General features: G+C 42.8%; 2 protein-coding genes across 7 annotated transcripts in view; one reads left to right on the top strand and one right to left on the bottom strand.

Annotated features, from left to right (window-relative positions):
* LOC144098756 (GRAM domain-containing protein 4-like) overlaps positions 1-3,432 on the top strand; it is a 111,770-nt gene extending 108,338 nt beyond the window's left edge. For all 5 annotated transcript variants that reach the window (XM_077631612.1, XM_077631611.1, XM_077631610.1 and 2 more), the window contains one exon: positions 2,570-3,432. In XM_077631612.1, coding sequence (XP_077487738.1) covers positions 2,570-2,692 — 123 coding nt within the window. In that variant the 3' untranslated portion in view covers positions 2,693-3,432. The remainder of the gene's footprint in view (positions 1-2,569) is intronic.
* A 585-nt stretch (positions 3,433-4,017) lies between these two features.
* On the bottom strand, positions 4,018-21,160 carry Taz (tafazzin, phospholipid-lysophospholipid transacylase). Of its 2 annotated transcripts, XM_077631615.1 has the most exons (8): positions 20,680-21,135; positions 15,462-15,521; positions 13,753-13,881; positions 12,556-12,813; positions 11,124-11,186; positions 11,002-11,054; positions 10,210-10,287; positions 4,018-7,016 (listed from the first exon to the last, which is right to left on the bottom strand). In XM_077631615.1, the coding sequence occupies exons 1-8, from the start codon at positions 20,792-20,794 to the stop codon at positions 6,912-6,914; spliced, it is 861 nt and encodes a 286-aa protein (XP_077487741.1). In that variant the 5' UTR covers positions 20,795-21,135; the 3' UTR covers positions 4,018-6,911. The 2 variants fall into 2 exon arrangements, with proteins under 2 accessions (XP_077487741.1, XP_077487742.1); XM_077631616.1 differs by lacking the exon at positions 15,462-15,521 and having other exon boundaries at positions 20,680-21,160.
* Between the last annotated feature and the right edge of the window lie 96 nt (positions 21,161-21,256).

Raw genomic sequence — 21,256 nt, 5'->3', positions numbered from 1 at the left:
CTGATGATAACTTTAAGACGCTGCCATAAACATTCAACTGATGCATTTTCAGAGGCACTTTCAAATTCATCAAAACAAGTTTCCAGGTAATCCAGGATAGATGTATCATCGGCCTTCCCGTACTCTTTGATTTCTACTCGAACCATAGGTTCCGCGGGAACGTTTGCAGAAGTAAGCACTGTCACGAAAATAATTTTGTGCTCAGATATTCCATCGGTGACATTTGTTTCAATATCTCCTACATTATTTGAGAGGAACACCAAGTCTAGTAATGACTGTGACTGAGGCGATATCCGTGTAGGTTGTCCAACTACTTGTCTCAAATTGTAAAAGAAAGCAATATCTAGCAATTTTTCAGCTCTAGAAATTTCTGTATGCCCAGGCGTAGTCAATCCCCAATCAATATGTGGCAAGTTGAAATCTCCAGTCATTACCAGGCGGGTGCTCCTAGTTACATGACTGAAAAGAAACTCATTTAACTTATCTAGAAAATCGGATGAAGTATTCGGTGGCCTGTAAATTGCTCCTATGACGTATGCAGCACCAGAAAACATAATTTTACACCACACTGACTCCGGCATTTCGCTCGTAATCGTGGAAACTGAGAGCGATGACTTCACAATAATGGCCACACCACCCCCACGGGAATCTCGATCCCATCTGAGCATTGTGTAGCCAGGAGGAACAATGCAATCAGAAGAAACATCACTGTTGAGCCATGTTTCCGTTATGCAAACGACATGCGGGTCCTCTGAGAGCAATAAAAATTCCAATTCTGTGACCTTGTTAAGAATGCTGCGAGCATTCAGCAGAACTATCCTGAGCTATGAATTACTTTCACTTCTGGAAGGTGATCCATTATGGCTGTTATCTGTTGTCTCCGATTCATTGTGGGTGTTTCGAGCACCCTTACGTTGGGTCCAGCAGAGCAAACGCTCATTTCGAGTGTCGTCCCAAGAGTACAGACGGTCATCTATCTTCAGTTTATCGTGAACCAGCGATACCTTTTGTCCGTTAGATCGTTCGACAGCAGCAGACTGCCACAAATTCTTCCGAACTTGTACAATATCTTTTGCGTAGTCATTGCTGACGCTAACAGAGGTGCCTTTAAGTTTGTGGCAGTTTTTAAGAACGCTGTCTTTTTCCCTGGAATCATAGAATTTCATAATTACTGGTCTAGTAGCTCCTGTTTTCTTTCTTCCTAGACGATGAATTCTTTCGACTGAAGTAACCTGAACACCAAGATCCTTGTGGAAAATATTGTCTACAACCGCTTTTCTCAGATCTAACTCTGACTCAGTGGCTTGTTCAGGGAGCCCAAAAACTAAAAGATTGTTACGCCGGCCGCGGCTTTCAAATTCCACTAACTTTTTAGCTTGCTCTTTGATGATAGACTCAAGGTTATCAATTCTTGTGCTCATTTCCTTGAATGCCGCTAGAAAGTCCGATAACCCTTCCGTCCTTGCATTCAGCTCACCGATTTCGTCTTGAATAGCTTTCAATTTGCGATCCGTGTCTGCCTGATTCTTTACAATCATCTGCAAGTATTCCTCTGTTGTAGGCCCCGGATTCTCCTCAATATCGCCCGACGTCAACAGCAACAACAACACTGTCCAGAAATCACTCAAAATTGCGCGACACCTGCGAGGGCACGGCAGGACTACTACAAATCTATTGTCATTTCTGTTAGAATGAACATTATGCCAGGAACTAACCTGCAAAACCAGGCCACTGTATTGATGTACATATTTTTTTGTTTCTGGCTGCTTATTCATGTATGAACGTGTTAATGTGTAACATCCCTCCCTGTAATGACCCTCAACTGAGGGTTGACAGTATTCCTAAATAATAATAATAATTGCATCACTCTTAAGGTGAACTGAAGTGTCCCCCAAGTTTTTTAACTGAAGAGCTTGAGCAGGCAGTCATTTTTACATGGTGTGTTATAGATGGCTAACTTAAAATGATCCTCTAAACCAGGGTGTCATCAGCGCGTGTACTGGCACTCAGAGATCGAATTTTTTCACTAAAATTTGGACATCCTGATAACAAGCTACAGATGAAAATAATGCTCCAATTTTGTCACATAAGTATATACAGTTCGTGTACAGAGCAGGGCCATGTTTCTGCATGCGAAACATGTCATTAATTCCAATATCCGGTTTATTCTAACCGTGCCCCATCAAAGGCTCCCGTTAATTCAAATAAATTTTCAGTCCCTTTAGAGATCGAATGATTGTGGTTAAGCAATCACTTTGAGCATCTTCTGGGCTAGTGAAAGCTGGTTCACACAAGTAAGGGAAACGGGAGTTTTGTTCTTGTGAACGATGCTCTTGCACAGCATTCAGCAATGACACGCAGGAGTGCTGGCAGCTAGGCAAACTGGTTGGTACAAATATTAGTAGACAAATGAGAATGGTGCACCTAGAATGTAGTCAAAAATGTCACTGAATTAGGTGAAACAGAATGCACCACAATGTGAAAGCAGTAAATACATCAGCAAGCAGTGTTGCAAGAAGCTTCTCACTTGAACATGTTCAGGTGCAATAACCTTGTGCAATTGTTGCAGGTGTACACATTTGGCACTGTTGCAAATCGCGACGAAACCTTCAGGAGCATCATTGACCAAGGTCTGCAGAACAGCTACAAGTGGGCGTCCATTGCTGACCTGCTGCAAACCAAGGCCAACTGAGCAACTCCAGCCTCATGCACATTCCATGCACCATACTGAAATCACCTGTACATATGCCATCGTCAAAGTTTAACGCTGTGGCACTGCTTATATGCCCAAAATGCCTTGCCTGCGAGAGTTGTCCGTAGTTCGCCTAGTCACTCGTTGTAAATAGCCACAAAATGTGTCGAGAGGAGTCTGACACCACTTATGAGCCAACAAAGAGATTATGTTGTGTACATAAATATCCTACAAGAAACACAGCCTTGGTCATTGTTAACCTTGTGACCACATCGAGCTACGCTTCAAGACACTGCTTGCCACCTTTGCCAAAACGTGCAAAGGAATCTACAAGCACATGTTCACAATTTTAAGTCATTGCACATTATTCTCACATGTGCTTCACCAGCTTAGTAAACAACACAATATTGAGAGAGAGCTGTCAATATTCTGTCAAGACAGAAGCTTTTTTCCATGGGCTGGCAGTCACCAGCTCTGTAATCAAATTATTAGGCAGCAATATCCTACTCACTGCCAGAGTCCTTACATTGCAGTGGGCAATTTAAATAAATTATGCAGTATGTGAACGCATGTGATGTGTGATATGCAAGTGATGTATTTACTCTCTTTTATTGTGAAGAAAAATGGGCATATGCTACAAGTTACGAGGAAAAGGCCTTTACCTCAAAAGTTTGAGATTCAGTCATTTATTTGCTGTTGTTTTTTATATATTTCAATGCAATAAACTTGTACGACAAAGGTTCAAGTCTCTCTATTTCAGTGACAGATAAACACCAATACAAGAAAAGCTTCCATCCATATGGTCACAGCAGTTGTACGAGCCCTCAGTTCAAACAAAGCACCGAGTTTCACTAACTGCAAGTACAAACATCCCAGTACGAGACTATCCTAGCAAAACCAGTCGAATTTCGCATTAATTTCAGAATTTTACTCCAGCCCCTGGGCCTAACAGGTGTTAGGCTAGGCTAAACAAATCTTTTGATATGCTGCTCAAAATACTGAGACTGCAGAAAGGCTGCACATTCTTTGTCTGTAAAAGCATGTGGCACAGAAAAAAAACAGCAGTAATCTGCCCTAGTTGCACTGCCATTAGAAAAACAATATTCCCTGCAAAGAGAATGCAAGCATTTCGCCCCATATGTCATAAAAAGTAATGCCCCACAAATACTTAACCCAAAGAGAGTATAGTTCGTCTCCTAGAACCTCAAAGCCAAACTAACCAGAATGGCAAGAAAAAAAAGATAGAAAAGTCCATCCAGCTTATACACAGCAAAGCTCCACAAAAACCCTTCATGAACTTGCAATAACAAACAAAGCACGGCATCAATGAAACAGTTTATTTTCAATGACCTTGCTTAAACTAGGCTTACAGTTGAAGGTAAACAAATAGTCTGAATTCCCCTCACAGCACATTACCATGGTGGTGGTTAAAAAGTGGAATGCCAGACAGACTGGCTTCAAACCAATTTTTAGTTTCAATGGTCAAACATTTGAAGTAAACTACAACCAAACAATAAAACGTGTTAACTACAGCCACTGCAGTATTTCAAGCAAGAAATTCTACAAATAGAGGCTGAAGCACTCTAGTACCACAGTTCTGGTAACATGGACTGCAATCCAGGTTGGGAGCCAAATTCTTCGTGTATTAAAAATAGAAAGACTAAGGCTAACCATTTAAAATGTTAAATAAAAAATTCCGTCACTTTTATAAGCACTAATCATGAGAAGAAAGAACAGCACAGAAAACAAACAGTACTGCTGCACATAAATCAAATCTAAAATGCAATTAGGGCAGGTGAAATTTCTGCAAGAGACAATAGTAGGCCGCAAGCACTAAAAAAAAACACGTCCTAATATAACACGAGACAAGATAGCAAGCCACAGAACAAAGATATCTGTAACACTGCAATAAACAAAAGGACTCATTTTTAACAGAAAAAAAAAAGTCTACAAACATCAACTATACTACCGCTGGCTGCAGCATCACAAAATTTGTCCTGAAACTGACTGAATTAATGCTAGGAATTAGACTCGTGACAGAGCACAACCAATATACATATCACAGTGTCCATAGAATTAACAATAACAGTTTTAAAATCACACACAACAAACATGACATGAAAAATTCCCATTTTCAAGCTTTCCTTTTTGACCCTAGGATTCAAAGCGTAGGGCAGCTATTATGCACAACTCGACTACTCTCGACACTTGTAGAGATTTTCCGTTAGCTCAAAAACGGCACAGAACTAAGCGGTTTGTCCCGCAGTTAATAGAAATATGAATGCACTGCATACGGCGTGAAATGAATTTAAAATGCGGCCTTAAACCAAGGAAATTAACTGCAAAAAGTGAAATCATGCTACAACTCTAAATTCCTGTTCACTCCTGATAAGCTGTTTGGAGACACTGCAATCCCCAAGCATACTGCATTGCAGTCTCCGACGAGCAAGTCACTATCATTTTAGAAAATGGTAAACTGCCATTAAATCACCATGAAATGGAATGCATCAACCAAAGCCTGTCGTCGAATACATCAGTAAGCAATGCTAAACATAATTAGGCGTAGTAGCAAACGCTTCGAGTGGCTATAGCAGTGGGCACATGGATGAAACCCTTATAACTGCCTGAATAGAAAAGCCTGTGCACCACCTGTGAAATAACATTCTCATAGGTTAAGTGGGCAAATCAATCTAGTGCGCTGTACTGTGCACTACAATACCCAGTAGTGAGAAGGTCAACTGCCAATAGGTAATAGATCTGCCCCTCCTAAAAGCGCAAAAACAAGGCATACAACAAAACAAACAAAAGGGGAAACAAACTGGAATCTCCTAACAACCGACTGAAACCCTCAAGTTCATCAACAAAAATCTGAACTTGCTGCATATTTTTCAGTACGCAAAGCAGCGCAAAAAGAACTTCCTAAGAAACTAGCAGCTTGCTAGGAAATTCAGTGGCAAGAATTGGTAACAGTTCTAGTCAACCAATGAAGTAAATTATGGCCACTGAGCAGATCTGTAAAGTCTAATGCGTATGTGAAAAATCACAGACTTAATATGTGTGCGAAAAGATTACTTGACATCGAATCAGGCAAAGAACTGCAGCTGGTGCTTTTTAGTTTTATGTCTACTGTGATGAAGTCCGCAGCATGGGATACCTCGAAGCACGAGGAGCCACATTGCACTAAAACAGTACAATCGAGACCAATAGTATGACAAATCAATTTTCAAAGCTCGCTTCCAGGGCTCTGCAAGCTCGAATTCCAGAAAAATCTGCCGAGTTTTAAGCAGCCTTGCAATAAAAACCAAGACAAACCATGCTTAACTAACACACGCATTCAGAACACAGGAGCAGGGGTCAGTAGAACAGTCTCCCTTAAACATTGTGCATTTTTGTCATGCAGAGATAAATCCTCTTTACTATTTGATAAAAATTTGGTGTCTAACAATACCGGAGAAGGATTTAGACAATAGTGGTAAAAGGAATTTCGTCACACCTACTCGGCTATCAAATGACGTGGAGATGTAAGAGGGCTTTTAACAAATCCACACAGATTCCTGTGTACAGTGGACTTGGAGTACTGGCCAGTAAGTACATAACAGACGTGTGCAAAAATTTCCATGCATGGTCACTTACAAAACCCGACTGTTCAAAAGCTTGCGAGAGGCATTTTCCTCCTATACGTCAAGTGGGCACTCTAGTCACTTTGCACTGCCTATGGGACACACTGCAATCAATGCAGGAGAAAAAAATAAGGGGATGGGGAAAAAAAATTAATGCAAATGCCAGGAAAGAACACCCTGGTGCAAGAAAGGCTAATTATCATGCATCAACACCTGCAAGACAGTTCAAAACTTAATGAAACATTCAAAACAGCTCTCACACATGCTACTGTCAATAATTAAAGAACCACCTGGGCCTTAAACCTTTTCAGCAGAGATACTCCTTCCTGTGATTTGATGCCAGTAAACTAGTGCTCTCAAAACCTATGCCTTCTCTACCCGACGTGAGGTTGCATCTATCAACCATTCTCACTCCAAAGCTCACATGCTTTTGACGTCACAGTTCACTTCCCAATCGACACATTTTTTTTCTTTCTTTTTGTCAATAAACAGCTGCAAAGGCTGCTGCTACAATTCCAGTTCACAAAGCACCAAGGCAAGCTCTGCGAAGAGCAGCAAAGACCATGAGACAAGCCTGCCAGCAATGGCTCTTCCCAGTGCTACGAAGAGGATGGCAGGCTAAGGTGATGTAATGTCTCGGCTTGGGTTTTAAGCTGCCCAAACTCATCCTGGATGACGTCTGTTATCTTCTTTCGCTGCTCCATCTGAAAAGCAAAAGAGAAAGATAATAACCGAAGTATTGGCACCATAATGATGTGCAAGCAAGTACAAAACCATCAGTAATTTTAACATGCTGCATTCACTTGAAGGTGTCATCGAAACAAACTACCTGGCAATGTTCAACTCTTCATGTCTGCACAATGTTGAAAAGTATGCATGCATAAAACAAGAAAAACTTTTGCATCAATGTGATTCAAACTTTCTCTACTAGCATTTCAACCAGTACCTTAAGCAACTCAGCCGAAGCAATGATATAATGGCACTCTAAATGTATGCCATATTGATTCCATTGTTAGAATTCCAACCTTGTGCAAAGCTTGTGCCTACACCACATTAGGCACAATGAGAAATTGCAGAAGGCAGCCTGGCTGCAGAAAAAGGCTTAAAGCTGCTCAAACAGCAGTCTCCATGACTACGTCTGAGAGTGGTTTATGCCATGTTTCTCAATTTACGGAGTTTTCAAAAACCTGTGTTGATGTCACCTTTAACACATCTCACAAGTTCCCTTTCAAGCAGACACCAAATGCGTTCAGTAAAGCATGTGGCTGTACGAAATAACAGCAATATGTTTAACACAAACGTACGAAAGCAATCTTTGCAACAGCAAAAAAAAAATATTGCTAGTATTGCAAAGTTGCAATAGCAATATTTTTGCTACAGTCATTCAGAGGAGGAGTCATTGCAACTCCACAAAATCACTATAGTACAATGCTGTATTATATAAGCAGGGCATCTCTGCCTGAGACCAAATAGAGAGAGAGAGAAGTAATTCAATGAAAGGAAAGGCTAAGAGGTCGGCTGGTGGTCAAGTGACCCTGGCCTGTTACTCCACACTGGGGAAGGGAAAAAAAAAATGAGTCTGGGTGCGAATGGAGGGTGATGTGTCATAATGCAATGAATTGCTTGGGGTGGTATGGGTTATAGAGGGAACCACGCACACACTGGGTGGCATTCATCTCGTGTAGACGACGTGCAGCACGTCTTCCACATGCAGCATGCGTCTTGCACACACACACACACCGGTTCTCATTGCACACACACACTGCGCATGGCTGCACAGAAGAGCTCTGCACACTCATATCCCGGAGCAAACTGTGTTACGCATGTGGTCATGCATGCATCAAAACTACACTGTCGAGACGATCATGGAAGAATCGGCAATACTTTCTTGGAGAATTAGGTGAAAAATTTTATGCACAAATGTAGTTGCTTTCTTCTTTCGTTCTTTCTTTTTACTCAGAAAGAATGCGGCAGACTCCACTTGAAGGCCTCCCGAATGTGTTTGGACATTCTGAGCAAACAGGCACAGTGCAGAGACCGAATAGTCACGACAGTCTTTGCAAAATATTGTAGCCGCGTGCACTACAAAAGATAAAAAATTCAAATCAAGCCTGTTAGTACATCTCTTAACATGGCCAATCTCCCCATCCTCACTGGTGATGGCAAATACACGCACACACTATAGTGAAAGCCATGAGAGTTTCACTGGACAGCCATTCTGAGTGGCCACTGGCGTGAATCACCTTCTGCCAAGTGAGAAATTTACCATAGGAAAACCATACCGACCCCATTTATTTTATGAAAAAAGTAAAAAGTCCAAGAAGTGCATGGTACAAATGGGGCCCCGCACCCAACCAACACCTCCAAGAGTGACCCATAAATCCGCCCATGAGCCGCCACAGTGGCTCAGTGGTTACGGCGCTCGGCTGCTGCCCCAAAAGACACGGGTTCGATCCCGGCCGCTGCGGTCGAATTTCGATGAAGGCGAAATTCTAGAGGCCCGTGTACTGTGCTATATCAGTGCAAGTTAAAGAACACTAGGTGATCGAAATTTTCAGAGCCCTTCACTACGGCGCCCTTATAGCCTGAGTCGCTTTGGGACGTTAAACATAAAGCATAAACCGTAAATCAGCCCATGACTGATGAATGACAATGTGCTGCACCAAAATATGCGGGTGCGCTCTTTCACTGCATTGCTTGTTTTCAAACCTGAAGAAGGAAGGATTTTAGCTTTTCTTTCTACCATCTCACAACTTGCTCTCAGCAGAGTTGAAGCTATGAGTGCAAGGTGACAGCTTCCCCGCCTGTGTAGTTTGCACAGTCCCTGCATAGCCAGAGTGCAAATAGAGCCAATCCATTCTGAACAGCTCTGTAGTAATAATTATGTTTAGCACAGCATGATGCACAGAGAAATTTCACTTGCAGAAGCTAATTGCGCCAGTGAGTAACTGCCATAGACAGAGCACAGCATGGATGACACCCACGGCAAAAAATGTCTGATTGCAATGGTGGCAACTCCTCTATTAATGAGTCTTTGTAGGAAATTCTAGTGGGAATGAATTTCTTTAGGGAGTTGCTTCAAATCACCACTGTAAAACAAAATTTTCATTCAAAGGGTAGCCAAGGGCTTTTGGAACATAAAGGGATTATGGTTTGGTTTATGGGCGTTTAACGTGACTCAGGCTATGAGAGACGCTGTAGTGGAGGGCTCCGGAAATTTCGCCCACCTGGGGTTCTTTAACGTGCACCGACATCGCACAGCACACGGGCCTCTAGAATTTTGCCTCCATCGAAATTCGACCGCCGCGGCCAGGATCGAACCCGAGTCTTTCGGGCCAGCAGCCGAGCGCCATAACCACTCAGCCACCGCGGCGGCATATATATAAAGGGATTATGGAAACTAGATTGTTTTAACAGAAGTGCTCCAAGGAAGGGATAAGCAAGCATTCCTTGAGCAATAAGATGTCTGTTACATTAAATTAATGTATGATATGGCCTTGAAACGAGAAGGCAATGGCTAAATCTCCTTGCGTTGCATCTGTGAATGAGTAAAAGCCAGCTGCACGCATACAACTGCCATAGTGCATGGACTGTTGGGTCCCTGCGTAAATATAAGTCAGAGCAGCAGAACATGCATCGCCCTAAAACTTTCTGAACCAAGTGCAGCTGCGGAGTGGCAGGCATGCGCCTGCACCTGGCCCCTTGAGGTCATCTGCACAAGCGCAGCTTCTGGCTCACTGAAGCAGATTTCAGTAACGAAACATGCATCATGACTCTCTATGGTAGTCTACTATGAGAGCCTATGTTTGTGTATACGTGTGTAAAGCCTCCTCCGAGGGGGGATATGCCGTTTGATTCTTTGGTGTTACCTGACTACCTACAGCATATTTTTCTTACCGCACTCTTGTTTTCTTTCACCATGGTGCTGCGGAGGCAAGTGAAGTCGATGGGGTTTCCAATTAGGATAGTCACTAACTGTAAAAAGCAGAAAAGAGGAAAACAAAGCAGCTTTTTCACATGTGGCAGAAGTGAACTCAGAGATCAGCTTGTAAAACATTTACTAGAATATGTAGCACATTCAGAGCTACTTAGTTATTGTGATGCCCTTAACAAACCAAATTAACAGTCAGCTAGATTTTATGAAACATAAAGAGCCTCACCACAATTACTAAAAAAAGGGAAAAAACAACAACACAAGCTTGCAGTACATAATAAGTACTGCAACGTTTAGGTGACAGCAGATATAAAAAAAAAAGGTGAGATAAGTGGAAAAATAAAGGGACCATCAAGTGACCCTGCACTCGTCTCATAGAGCCAGGAAAATAAATAACCTGACAACAGTAGCTAACCACATTTACACTGCAACACTATATATTCAAGTTCACTAGACAGTTATTTCAGTGAGACTATGTCACACGGTGAACTTGCTCTGCACGTGCACTTGCTCTGCACGGTGAACTTACTCTGCACCCCATATTAGTGGCAAACATAGAAATAGAACGAATTGAAGAAGACGGGCAATATAATATGAGGAACCGACACCAAATTAATAAATGGTTATCCAGAAAACCTAAAGCGATTAAGAAAAAGACATCTAAAATGCAACAAACTTCTAAAAAATAAGCAGCAACTTGACACAGTCAATCAGAGCACAGTACCGCGGTAGCAAAATGAAGGCTAGAGACATACCTGTCCCCATTGTGGTACATAGGGTTCCTTGTTTGGCAATACGTTGTTCATGCCTGAAAACACAAAGGACAATAAATTTGCGCAACAGGCCACTGACACTGCCTTTTGCCAAGAATACTCACCAACGTGCCAGAATGGAATGACTATGGGGCACTTCTTGCTCTCGGCGATCAGCCTGCCAACGCCTGAAAAATTGTGCAAGTAGGCAGCTGAATATCCACTTTGGTAAACACCACCCGGAATATACCAAACAAACTGCCTCCAAAGAAATCTCTGCACACACCAGGGAAGCTGGGAGATAAAATTACCCAAGGGCATGTTCTGCACAAAGCATATCACAAGCACGACTAATAATGGACACCAAACAGGCTGTTCATCAAGAACACTAGTCATTTAAATATTGATGCATTTGACTACCAACAAGGCCGTCAAGTTACAATGAGGTTTACAATGAATGTTTATAATGCGGGTTCACAATGAGGAATAACATGGAGCAAATCCTGATTAAAGTTCTTCAACTACACCCTTAAATGCTGAGCGTGGCACAAATTATTCTTCAACTACACACTGAAATAATGAGGGTAGCACAGATTACTACCTCTGCTATCGTCTCAATATGCACTAACCCTAATAGAAATATGAAGGAAAGATAAAGTAAATCCCATTATAACAGGATCAGAACCATGTACAAATTGTTGAAGCTTTTCCGATGCTTCATTAAAACAAGGAAAATTATGCTGCTTAATGTTATTCAAGAGGAATCCCATTTCTTTCATTACATGTTCATTACTACTGCTTCACTGCAATGAGCTCACCTGTCAGTACTACGAGTGCACAAACAGCTAGCAGCTCGATTATGCAACCAGCTCACAGTCATGGCCAGAGACAAATGAAACACCACATTTTACTGCCATGGCTGCTTAAACAAACGATGTCTAGTCACCAGACACAGATGCTTTTTTTCAGAATTTGCCTAGCCCCTTGCTAGAACATGCAAGCAAAAGGGCTTCCCAGTTTAGTCTCTTCATGACACTGGCAGATCAGCTGCGGCCATCATGAACTGACGATGATGATTTTATTGTGCTAGTGCAAAGGCAGCTTGACCTAAGAGCACCGTGGTCAACATGCTTGGCCTGCACAAAGTACAATTTTTCTTTAAGCGTTTCACCCCAAAGAAGCTGTGTGCCATCTTTCCCCACTGGTAAACCTGTGGCTCCCCGGCTGCACTGGGGACCGAACCCTGCACCTCCCAAATATGACGCAAATGCTCAAACCATTAGGCTACAATAACTACAGTCCACTATTATGCCTGTAGCATGGCATCCAATTATGCAAGACTTACTAAAGGCAGTGGATTCTGTGTGCCCCGTCAATCCATGTAAAGAGTGTAGTATCACCAAATATGACCAACCTCGCAATAACAGTATTGCTTTTCAAATTAAATTAATGGTGTCCTTACCATGACAACAGCCCTATCTAATGCTGCCCTGAACACCATCCAGACAATAAAAGCAGAACGGGGGAAAAAAAATAAGGACTGAAAGGAAAACACACCCCATTTGAGGCGCAGAAACTCCTGTGTGACCATGTTGACCTTTCCCTCGGGGAAGATGTGGACCCACATGCCGCGGTTGAGCAGGTCGATGCAGTAGTCCATGCCCTTCTGGAAGACGCCTTCGCCCCGGCACACGGGCACCGTCTTGCCCAGGGCAAAGAAGCGCGAGTGAAGCTCGTTGGTGAAACAGATGTCGTGCGCCGCCACGCTCCAACGCATGCATTTCTGTCGCACCAAATGCTTCAGCTCCAGCATTCCTGCATGCATAGAACCAAGATGTGCTTTGAGGCCACCTCCATGAGAGTCCCAAATTTGGGGCTCTTTGCAAAGCTGGAATGAGGGCTTATCTATGTAAACCCAATGTGGCCTAAGAAGGCAATGAGTGTTCACAGAATGGCAGTGAGTAAAATTTGCAAGCAGGAGCTTGCAATGCATCTTCCCCAACTTGGTAGCCTCATGAGACCCCAAATGTATGCAGTTAGTTGGCAGTAGTGTCAATATGAGCTGGACTGGCTCCTACCTGAGCGCTGAACAAAATTGGTACTCAAGTTTTAGGCACACAAAACACTACTAGGCATGCTAGGTGCACAGAAAAAAGAGCAGAAACAGGACAGGACCAGGACAGGAATAAAACATGCTGCTCTGGCCAGCAAAAGTACCAAGATATATACGACCTAGCAAAAACAGAAATGCACTGCAATACATCAAAAACATAGCTTTCTTCTTACATTTTCGTTTTCTTTTTACATTTCATGCACTTACATCGCAAAGTTCTAAAAAGCCATTACAGTGCATGCCTTTGCCACGTGCTGTAGTTGCTAGGGCCATTTCATAATTATTGCTGTGAAAATCTGTCTTCGCATTGTGATGCATTTGTATTTTTGCACAGCAGAGCAACAGGTGTTATTAGCATCTCCTTAGAAAATGAGCACTTGTCCCATCTTGCCTCTATCCATCGTACCGTTCAGTTGTGCCAAGCTTTCCATACAAGACAGATGACACTTGTATTTCTTCACTTTTTGCTATACACTAGCCAAGAGGGAGGAACAACAGACTACAGCCCCACCTATCATGAGTTGAGCTGGAGGTGTAGATTTTACAGCCAGGGAAAACACTGTGCACTTCACAATGAGCTACTGACACTTAAGCACTCAAATGCTGAGAAAAACAAGGACATGCAGCAACATCAGACTCACCCCAAATGAAAGGGTCATCAAGGCAAGAGTGGTGGTTGCAGACTGTGATCAAAGGTACATCTTTTGGTCGGTTTTCAATGGCGTCGAAGAGGACTTCCTTGTTGTAAACATTCACTGTGTTGAGCCAGCCTTGAATAAAAAAAATAAGGATAAAAGTGACACACAGTGAGCATAAGCAATAATGGCTAGTGCCCCAGTTAGGAGCAATACCGGACAGGTATGCATTTCATACTATGCGGGAAAAAATACCACCGAAGTGCAGCATTAAGCAGGCTAGGCAGCAAAGACAGAACTTTTAATGTACTCAACCAAAAATAGAAAAATAAAAGAATATGAACTTTAGCAAGCTTTCTGGCAAGCTTACTGGAATGAACAGCTTAATACACAGCATGTAGCATGGCTTGGAAACTGCTTGATGCAAGCACAAATTAGGGCAGCAGCTGCCAGCATTTACCAACAAGCTTAAAACACCACTTTTTTTGGTGACCTCAGCAACCATAACTAAAGTGCGATGGTACCCAAGGATTCAGAAATGCTGCGCACGCCCAGGGCAATATTTTGAGTCTAAAGACTTAGAAATAAAGCTAGAGTCCATACTGAATCACTTTCGATAGCTACCTGCAGTGTTGCAAACTAAGTGACATCCACATAAGCCTGACATATATGTGCTACCCACATACGTTGCGTTCAAATCTCTGACCACATGAACTGTTTTTTGAACTATGTAACACCAAATAATGCACTGCATTTAAACATAAGCCGGTCACACCAAGCGAGCAAAAGTGCACTACAAAAATTAAATGTGAGATCACTATCTACAACTATCATCCCAGTGTACTGATGCCCTCCAAGGTTTGACCTGAGAGGCAAGGTTCAAAGGCAATGTAAATTGGCATGATGTGCAACAAAATGGATAAGGTTACTACCAAATGCATGCCATATGCACATTTCCTCCTTGCATAAGGTAACCAAATGTAAAACTGAACAAAATTTGACAAAAGTGCAGTACAGCAATCAGACCTATTATCTTCATAGAAAGGTACTTGAAAATAAGATGAGCACTGAGACCATAATTAAATAAACATGCCTTAAAGCATGCTTTGAGTAAAAATTAAAGGTTCCTAACTGGTGCTCTGCTCCCGCTCTAAATTTGGACTGCACAGAGTGCAGAATGAAATGTTTAAAGCAGGAAAAAGTGATACGTACAGCTATGGCAAGTACGACAAGAATTACGCTTAACCTAGTACAGATTGTGTGAACGGCTATGCATACATAAAAATTTCTTTCAAGGATTTACAGAGTCCAAAGACACCCCATGTTAGTTTGTCCAGTCGACTACAAACATCCCTTTTAGAATTACAGATCTGTAAGCCACATACAATGAAGATTTGAAGAGAGGACGTTGGTGCGACATGCCTGCCAGCATTAATGACATGCCATGCAACACAAAATGAAGCACATAGTGCACAGGCTTTCTTGGAAGCGAGCGAGCACAAGAGACCAAATGAAACCGTCAGTGACAAAACATTAAGAATGTGCGAAGTGTATGAAACACAAACTGGCACATCACGAGACACAATGCACTGCTGCCACAGGACAGGAAGGAAAGTAGCGTGAGCCTCAAGGTGTATTAGCAAACTGTGAACGCACACAAAAAAAAAAGTGGTCGCAAGACCGAGACAAAAGTGAGTTCCACAAGGGAAGCTCACCTGAGGTGCGGAATACTCGGGCCCTGTGTGGGTTCTGTGCCCTCTTAAGAAACTGTGGCTCTTTCGTAAACACCAAATGAAAGAAAAACAGACAACCATAGGTCACACGAGGAAATGCAGAATCTGAAGCACAAAAACCAGAGAACCAAGAAAGAAGGCTTTTACAAAAGTTTGTTGTCCCCCAATGAAGTCCGATCTGCCTGCTTACACTGCGGGATGCTAAGAGTTACATTTCTTGAGAACAGAAGGTGAATAACACGATCAACAGACTTGAGCATATCACAAAGATGGACAGGATATCCTGTCAGACAGCCTCATATGCACATTTGTGAAACTTTGGCCAGAGGAAAGATTAAATGTATGACTGGCCAAGCACACAGCCACCCTATAACGATCTTCAGCAAATTGTGCCACATTAACATTATAAAATGCAATGTACACACAAGTTTTCAAGCACACAGCCATGCCACATCAATCTCGGCAAACTTCCACATTAAAATTATAAAATGCAATACACACATACGGTTTGCTACACTTTCAAAGTTACTTTCTTGATAGTGCAGAACAGGCATTCCTGCAAGATTTCTCGACATCTGATTGCAAACTCTACAATCATAAATTACATGAGTTGTTTGAGGAAACGTCATTTGCAATTCCTGCTGCAAGCAGTAGCAATGCTTTAGATGAGCCAGTGCCCTCGGACATCTCGCAGTAAGATGACGAGCTCTGCTTTAATGGACACTAAAGTAACCCATGACCACAATACCAGATAATTAGACCTTGCAGCTATGGTCTAGAAACTATCAAATGCCGAACTAGTGAAAAGCCTCCAGTCACCTCATCAGTGTTGATGTCAGCTACTGCAAGAGATAAACCTTACATGCCATTTCGGTCATGGCTTGTTGAGTACACTGGTTTAGACGGGCTCTAAAAGGGGGCTCTCAATAAAGCTGCGGTATGGCTGGGATGTTAAATGACACCACTTCACAAATACCCTCCAGCAAGAATTTATGCAATGCATCTTGTAGACGCCGAGTTATCTGTAGTCAAAATTTGAATTTTCGCGTCTTTGTGCCTTTCCTTCTCCTCTCCTCACTTTTTGCATGCTGAAAGGAGGGCGCTCCTGCCCCAGCCCCACTGCCAACGCACACAGGAATTACCTTGGGCCCATAGCCTCCTGACCCGCTGGACACAGCTGACTGGCTGTGGCCATGGCAGCTATATGATGTCTGAAAGAATCTATGTAAAAGCTATCTCTTAACTGGAATACACAGGAGCGTGAAACGGCGAAGGGCATGAGTAGAAAAAAGTTGACAGAAAGGGCTCACCAAGCTTCACATACAATTGTTGGGTTCTCTGCTGCATTACTTGGCTCAGGTGTCCAGCACAACACAGTGATTGAGCATGTTTAGTAGTGAGTTTATGTGCTCTCCTCAAAAGGTGCTTCAGAGCTCCTTTAATCAGCAGGCTATGCGCCATTAGCTAAGCCAACACGGCTAAGCCTAGCCAAGAAGATGCAGTGAATACCGCCATAAGCCTGTTCCATCATGATTTCTAAAACACTGTCACAGATATGGTCATAAGCAGGGTTAAAGTGTAGAAAATGCATAATGCCACATCAATGGTGCTCTTTACGGAAACAAAAAAAAAAAGCATCAAAATGCAAATTAAACAGTGGCTCACGAGCCCTGAACTTCAGGGATATTTTGCAATGCTTCAGTTCATTTTTCATTCTGTTGGGTATTGTGTTGCGTTCGGTTAATATGGCGCATAAGCAGCCAAGGCTATCATGCGCCAAACAGGGCCTTAAAGACATATGACAGAGGATAGCATCGTGATCAGTGTCCCTTTAAAAGCTAGTTGCAGCAGCTGCTGCCTACTTCGCAGCTGAACACAAAAACTGATGGGTTCTAAAACAATGTCAATCATTTGCCCTTTGCAAAAATTTAAAGGCAGAGCTTTTTGAACTTAGGCTAGAGGCCAGACGTCAAACTTGACATTTCTTTCAAGTAATATGAGCGGAATTCCTTGCACCACAGTGAACGTAAGAAAATAAGTCAAAAGTCACTCTCGAATGTTCCTTCGTGATGGTATACGCATAGGAATAATTCAGCTTCTATGTGCATCACACACAGGGTGTGCAATCAAACTCAATGCTTCTCTTCCAATGAAAAGAGGGAACTTAAATATAAGGTCAGGCTAAATATACAAGCATACACTCTGTTTAAACTTAATGGCTACAATGATCAGGTATCACATATGATTATTAAAAGAAAAGAAAAGTGACTGTAGCAAGGCACAAACCAGAATAAAAAAAAAGAGCCCACACCCCCTTACAAACAGACAACAATGCATAGTTCAGTCTCTTTGACATGAAAGATCTTTGCGAAAAACACGACTGAAGTTGTTAAATGATGCAAGTTAACGAGGACTTATTGCCACATTTGTTAGAAGAGATCACACCAAATTAATGAGCAAACAGTGCACACTGCTTTGTGGTCAGAAACGTGGCTTTGTTAGAAGTAATTTTTGGTCTTATTTAGGACATTCTCCCCATGCAAGCCAACGGCAACTCCCATGCCTGCCCACCATACAAGGCCTATGCTTGCTGTAACACATGAACAAGACCCAGTTTTATTCCCCTCTTGCACTACGATCTCACACTATACAACGAGTGCGGCAGAAAGTGACCGCAGTGCAATATGCATGATGAAATTGTTACACCTTGAAGCAACAATGGCACATCAGCACTGTACTTAAACACATGATCCAGTCGTATATACCGTGAACAAATCATCATTAACAATGTTCCTTGCTGTTGGCCTCTCTGACCATTATTTGAAGCAGTTCTGCAGAAGCAAGTATTATACACATTATTATTTACACTGGTGATTCTCAAGTATTTATCCAATCAAAAATGCAATGAGCCCCCGTGTATATAATGAAGCACTTTACTTACAAGAACAAGCGACCTAGCCATAGAACTACAGCTGCCTAGTTATACAGGGGGCAACTTGCTTCAAGTTTTTAAGTGCTGATAGTTTTTTGCACCTTCAAGGAGTAGCAACCTTCATGATCGTAACAAATGAAACAGATCACATAAGAGGGGAAAAACCCCCAAAAACGAAGGGCCCTACATATATAGCATAAGAAAAGCATTAAACAAATGCAACTCTCCGTGCACTTCACAAAGGCAAAAAATCCCATTGCTACAGCAACTCACGCAAAGCGAGCAGCCTTCGTTGGGCAAGCTGTATAATAGCTATTTTTACAGCATCAATAATGGTGCTTTTTCCATTAAATATTTAAAATAGTTTTAAACTGATTGATGTGAAGACTGGATTACAGTGTGAATTCAAACTCCCATAACTAGGGTTACTTCAAGGGAGTAAGTGTAGCACCACTAATCAATAAAATATTAGGACTCTGACCATGTGGCCACATGAAAGATCTGACAAATCTCGCACACTTGTGAGCCAAGCTGAGTTTTAATTGCGTAAAAATAAGGTTTCTCTAATCACTTCAGAAATGCGGTTACTTCAACTGCTTGGGTTGTAGAGAGCTGTCTGGAAGCCACCCCCATTTGATATCAAACTTTCATCTCACAACTAGATTTACTTGCCCCATGTGACAGCCTTCACTCCTTTAAGCTGTTACAGAGGATGCCAACTCTTTGTTAAAGGGACACCGAGGTCAACTCTATCTAATTCTTGTTCTTGGTAAAAATTGACTCTACGGCTATTTCCGATTATGATCGAGTTTGTCCGGGAGGGCAATGTGCATTTAAGGCCAATAAAATTTTCAATATTACCCCACAACTCTATTCAAAACTCTTAATGTCTACACTAAAAAGGACTTCGTGATCACTGACTGAAGTGAACAGTGCTGTGGTCTAGACTCTGGGATCAGCTTGCATAAAACTGTTTCCACACAATAGTTAAGCTGCAAAATCAACCAGACAGTGACACCTGTATTTCAATTTTCAGTCTCTTCTAGCTTATAAGAGCTCCGTTCTCGGAGAAAATAGTGTCTTGGTCATTAGAATGCGGTGATCTATTGAGAAAAGCAAACTTCAATAATGTCAATTTGACATTATTGTTTAAACAATGCCAGGTAAGGCACAAATGATACATGCTTTGTTAATAGTCATAAAATATGCTAATCAGCAGTGTTTTCCCATTCACAAATACGAAATAAAAGTTTTGTCAATATTTTTAAATGTTTTCCAGACTACACGATACATAATGTGAAGCTGAAGCAATGCATCTGAACTTGTAGCCGTTAGCATTTCATTTCGAGGTAGACAATGAATAAAAATACGCATACGACGATGGAACATGATGTGCATACAGACATGCATGCAAGTTGCAAAAACGAAATCAGTTAATCGAAAGGATCCAGCAAGGGAAATACTAGGTGCTTCCCTTTCTATTTTCAGTGATGCTAGTTTCTAACACTGCAGAGGGTCTCAAGCATGTGCTCAGCTAGCACAGTACTGCATGGCAGGCGGCAAATAAATCGCACACGTCCGTTTCTGCCTGTGAACTGCTGCTACAAATACCAGCTGCTCATTTCGCGCGGCGGACACAGTAAATGCTTAACAAGCGCGTGACCATGCTGCCCGCCGATGAAACTGCGATGCCCTCAAAACCGGTTATGGATGTCTTGTGACGCTAAACTCGGTGTCAAAGCGAGTGCGCGGAGGGCAATCACTTCGATCGCTGAACTCGGCCTTGCGTTATCACCTTCAAATCACCGATACGGCATCGCCCGGCTAGGCAGCGCGAGTGCATTGCCTTGGCGTTTTACCTTGATAGCAAGGGAAGGTCTCGAGGCGTGCATTACAGAGCTGCAGGCCCAGCTGCGCTGGAAGTTTTAGCCAAGTCTAGCAGGGCTCTTGTACCGCTAAATGGAACGGAAGCAGCCGACTGCGTCTACTTCCCAGAAGGAAATCCTTTCGCTATCTGCTTTGGGGAGACCACAGCTCCGGCACGCTCGACCAGGAGGAAACGAATGCGGCAAGCTATTGCGCAGGATATGTGGCGGAAGTCTGCGGAAGAGGGGTTATATCAGTGCTTGCACAAACGCACCCCGCGTACATACACAATCGAGTAGTTACGCGAAGGCGTAACTAATCAAATTCGTAACTACACTAGAAATTCCAGTACCTAATTCACGCTGGTTTTTCAAGCACACACGTCGTTGAACGTTTGCTTACCGTGAAAGAGTTTTGCCAGCAGGCCGACGGCGGGAACGACTACGGAGCTTCCGAGCTGCCATAATTTGCTGGGCTGGCTGAGGTTAGGAAGGGGCCACTGTACCTCGAGGGGCATTTCTGTTGCTTGTGTGAGACTAGCCGTTGCTCGTATGTTCAAGGGCGTGTTTCTCGCGGCCGACGCGAAACGTCAACGGCTAGCACACATAACGCTGCCGCGCGAAGCAAAACAGACTCCACCAACGCCACAACCACCACTCAAATGGCTGGATGATGGCGATGGGGGCAAAAGCAAAAAGTGGGAAGGAAGTGGAAGCAAGGCGGAGGAGGAAAGAGCAAGAGATAGCAAAAGAGCAAGCGGGAAAGCGCACGCGAAAATAAAAATGAAAGCGCGAACTACGCGACCGTACTATGGCCGCTATGGCGCGCAGGTGAAGCGGAAGCCAATGAAATGTCTGCGTTAAACAACACGTCGCGAAAAAGAAACCAATCATAACGCGCAAAACAGAGTGCGTTTTGGTGGTTTTAGCCGGTTCCGGCCTCTGCAGTAAAATACTGTGTAAGCAGTATAACTAAAAAT

The sequence above is a fragment of the Amblyomma americanum genome, chromosome 7 (assembly GCF_052857255.1).
Source record: "Amblyomma americanum isolate KBUSLIRL-KWMA chromosome 7, ASM5285725v1, whole genome shotgun sequence".
In the NCBI taxonomy this organism is placed as follows: Eukaryota; Metazoa; Arthropoda; class Arachnida; order Ixodida; family Ixodidae; genus Amblyomma; species Amblyomma americanum.
The sequence above is the reverse complement of the archived record's forward strand: the minus strand, read 5'-3'. Positions and strand labels throughout refer to the sequence as shown.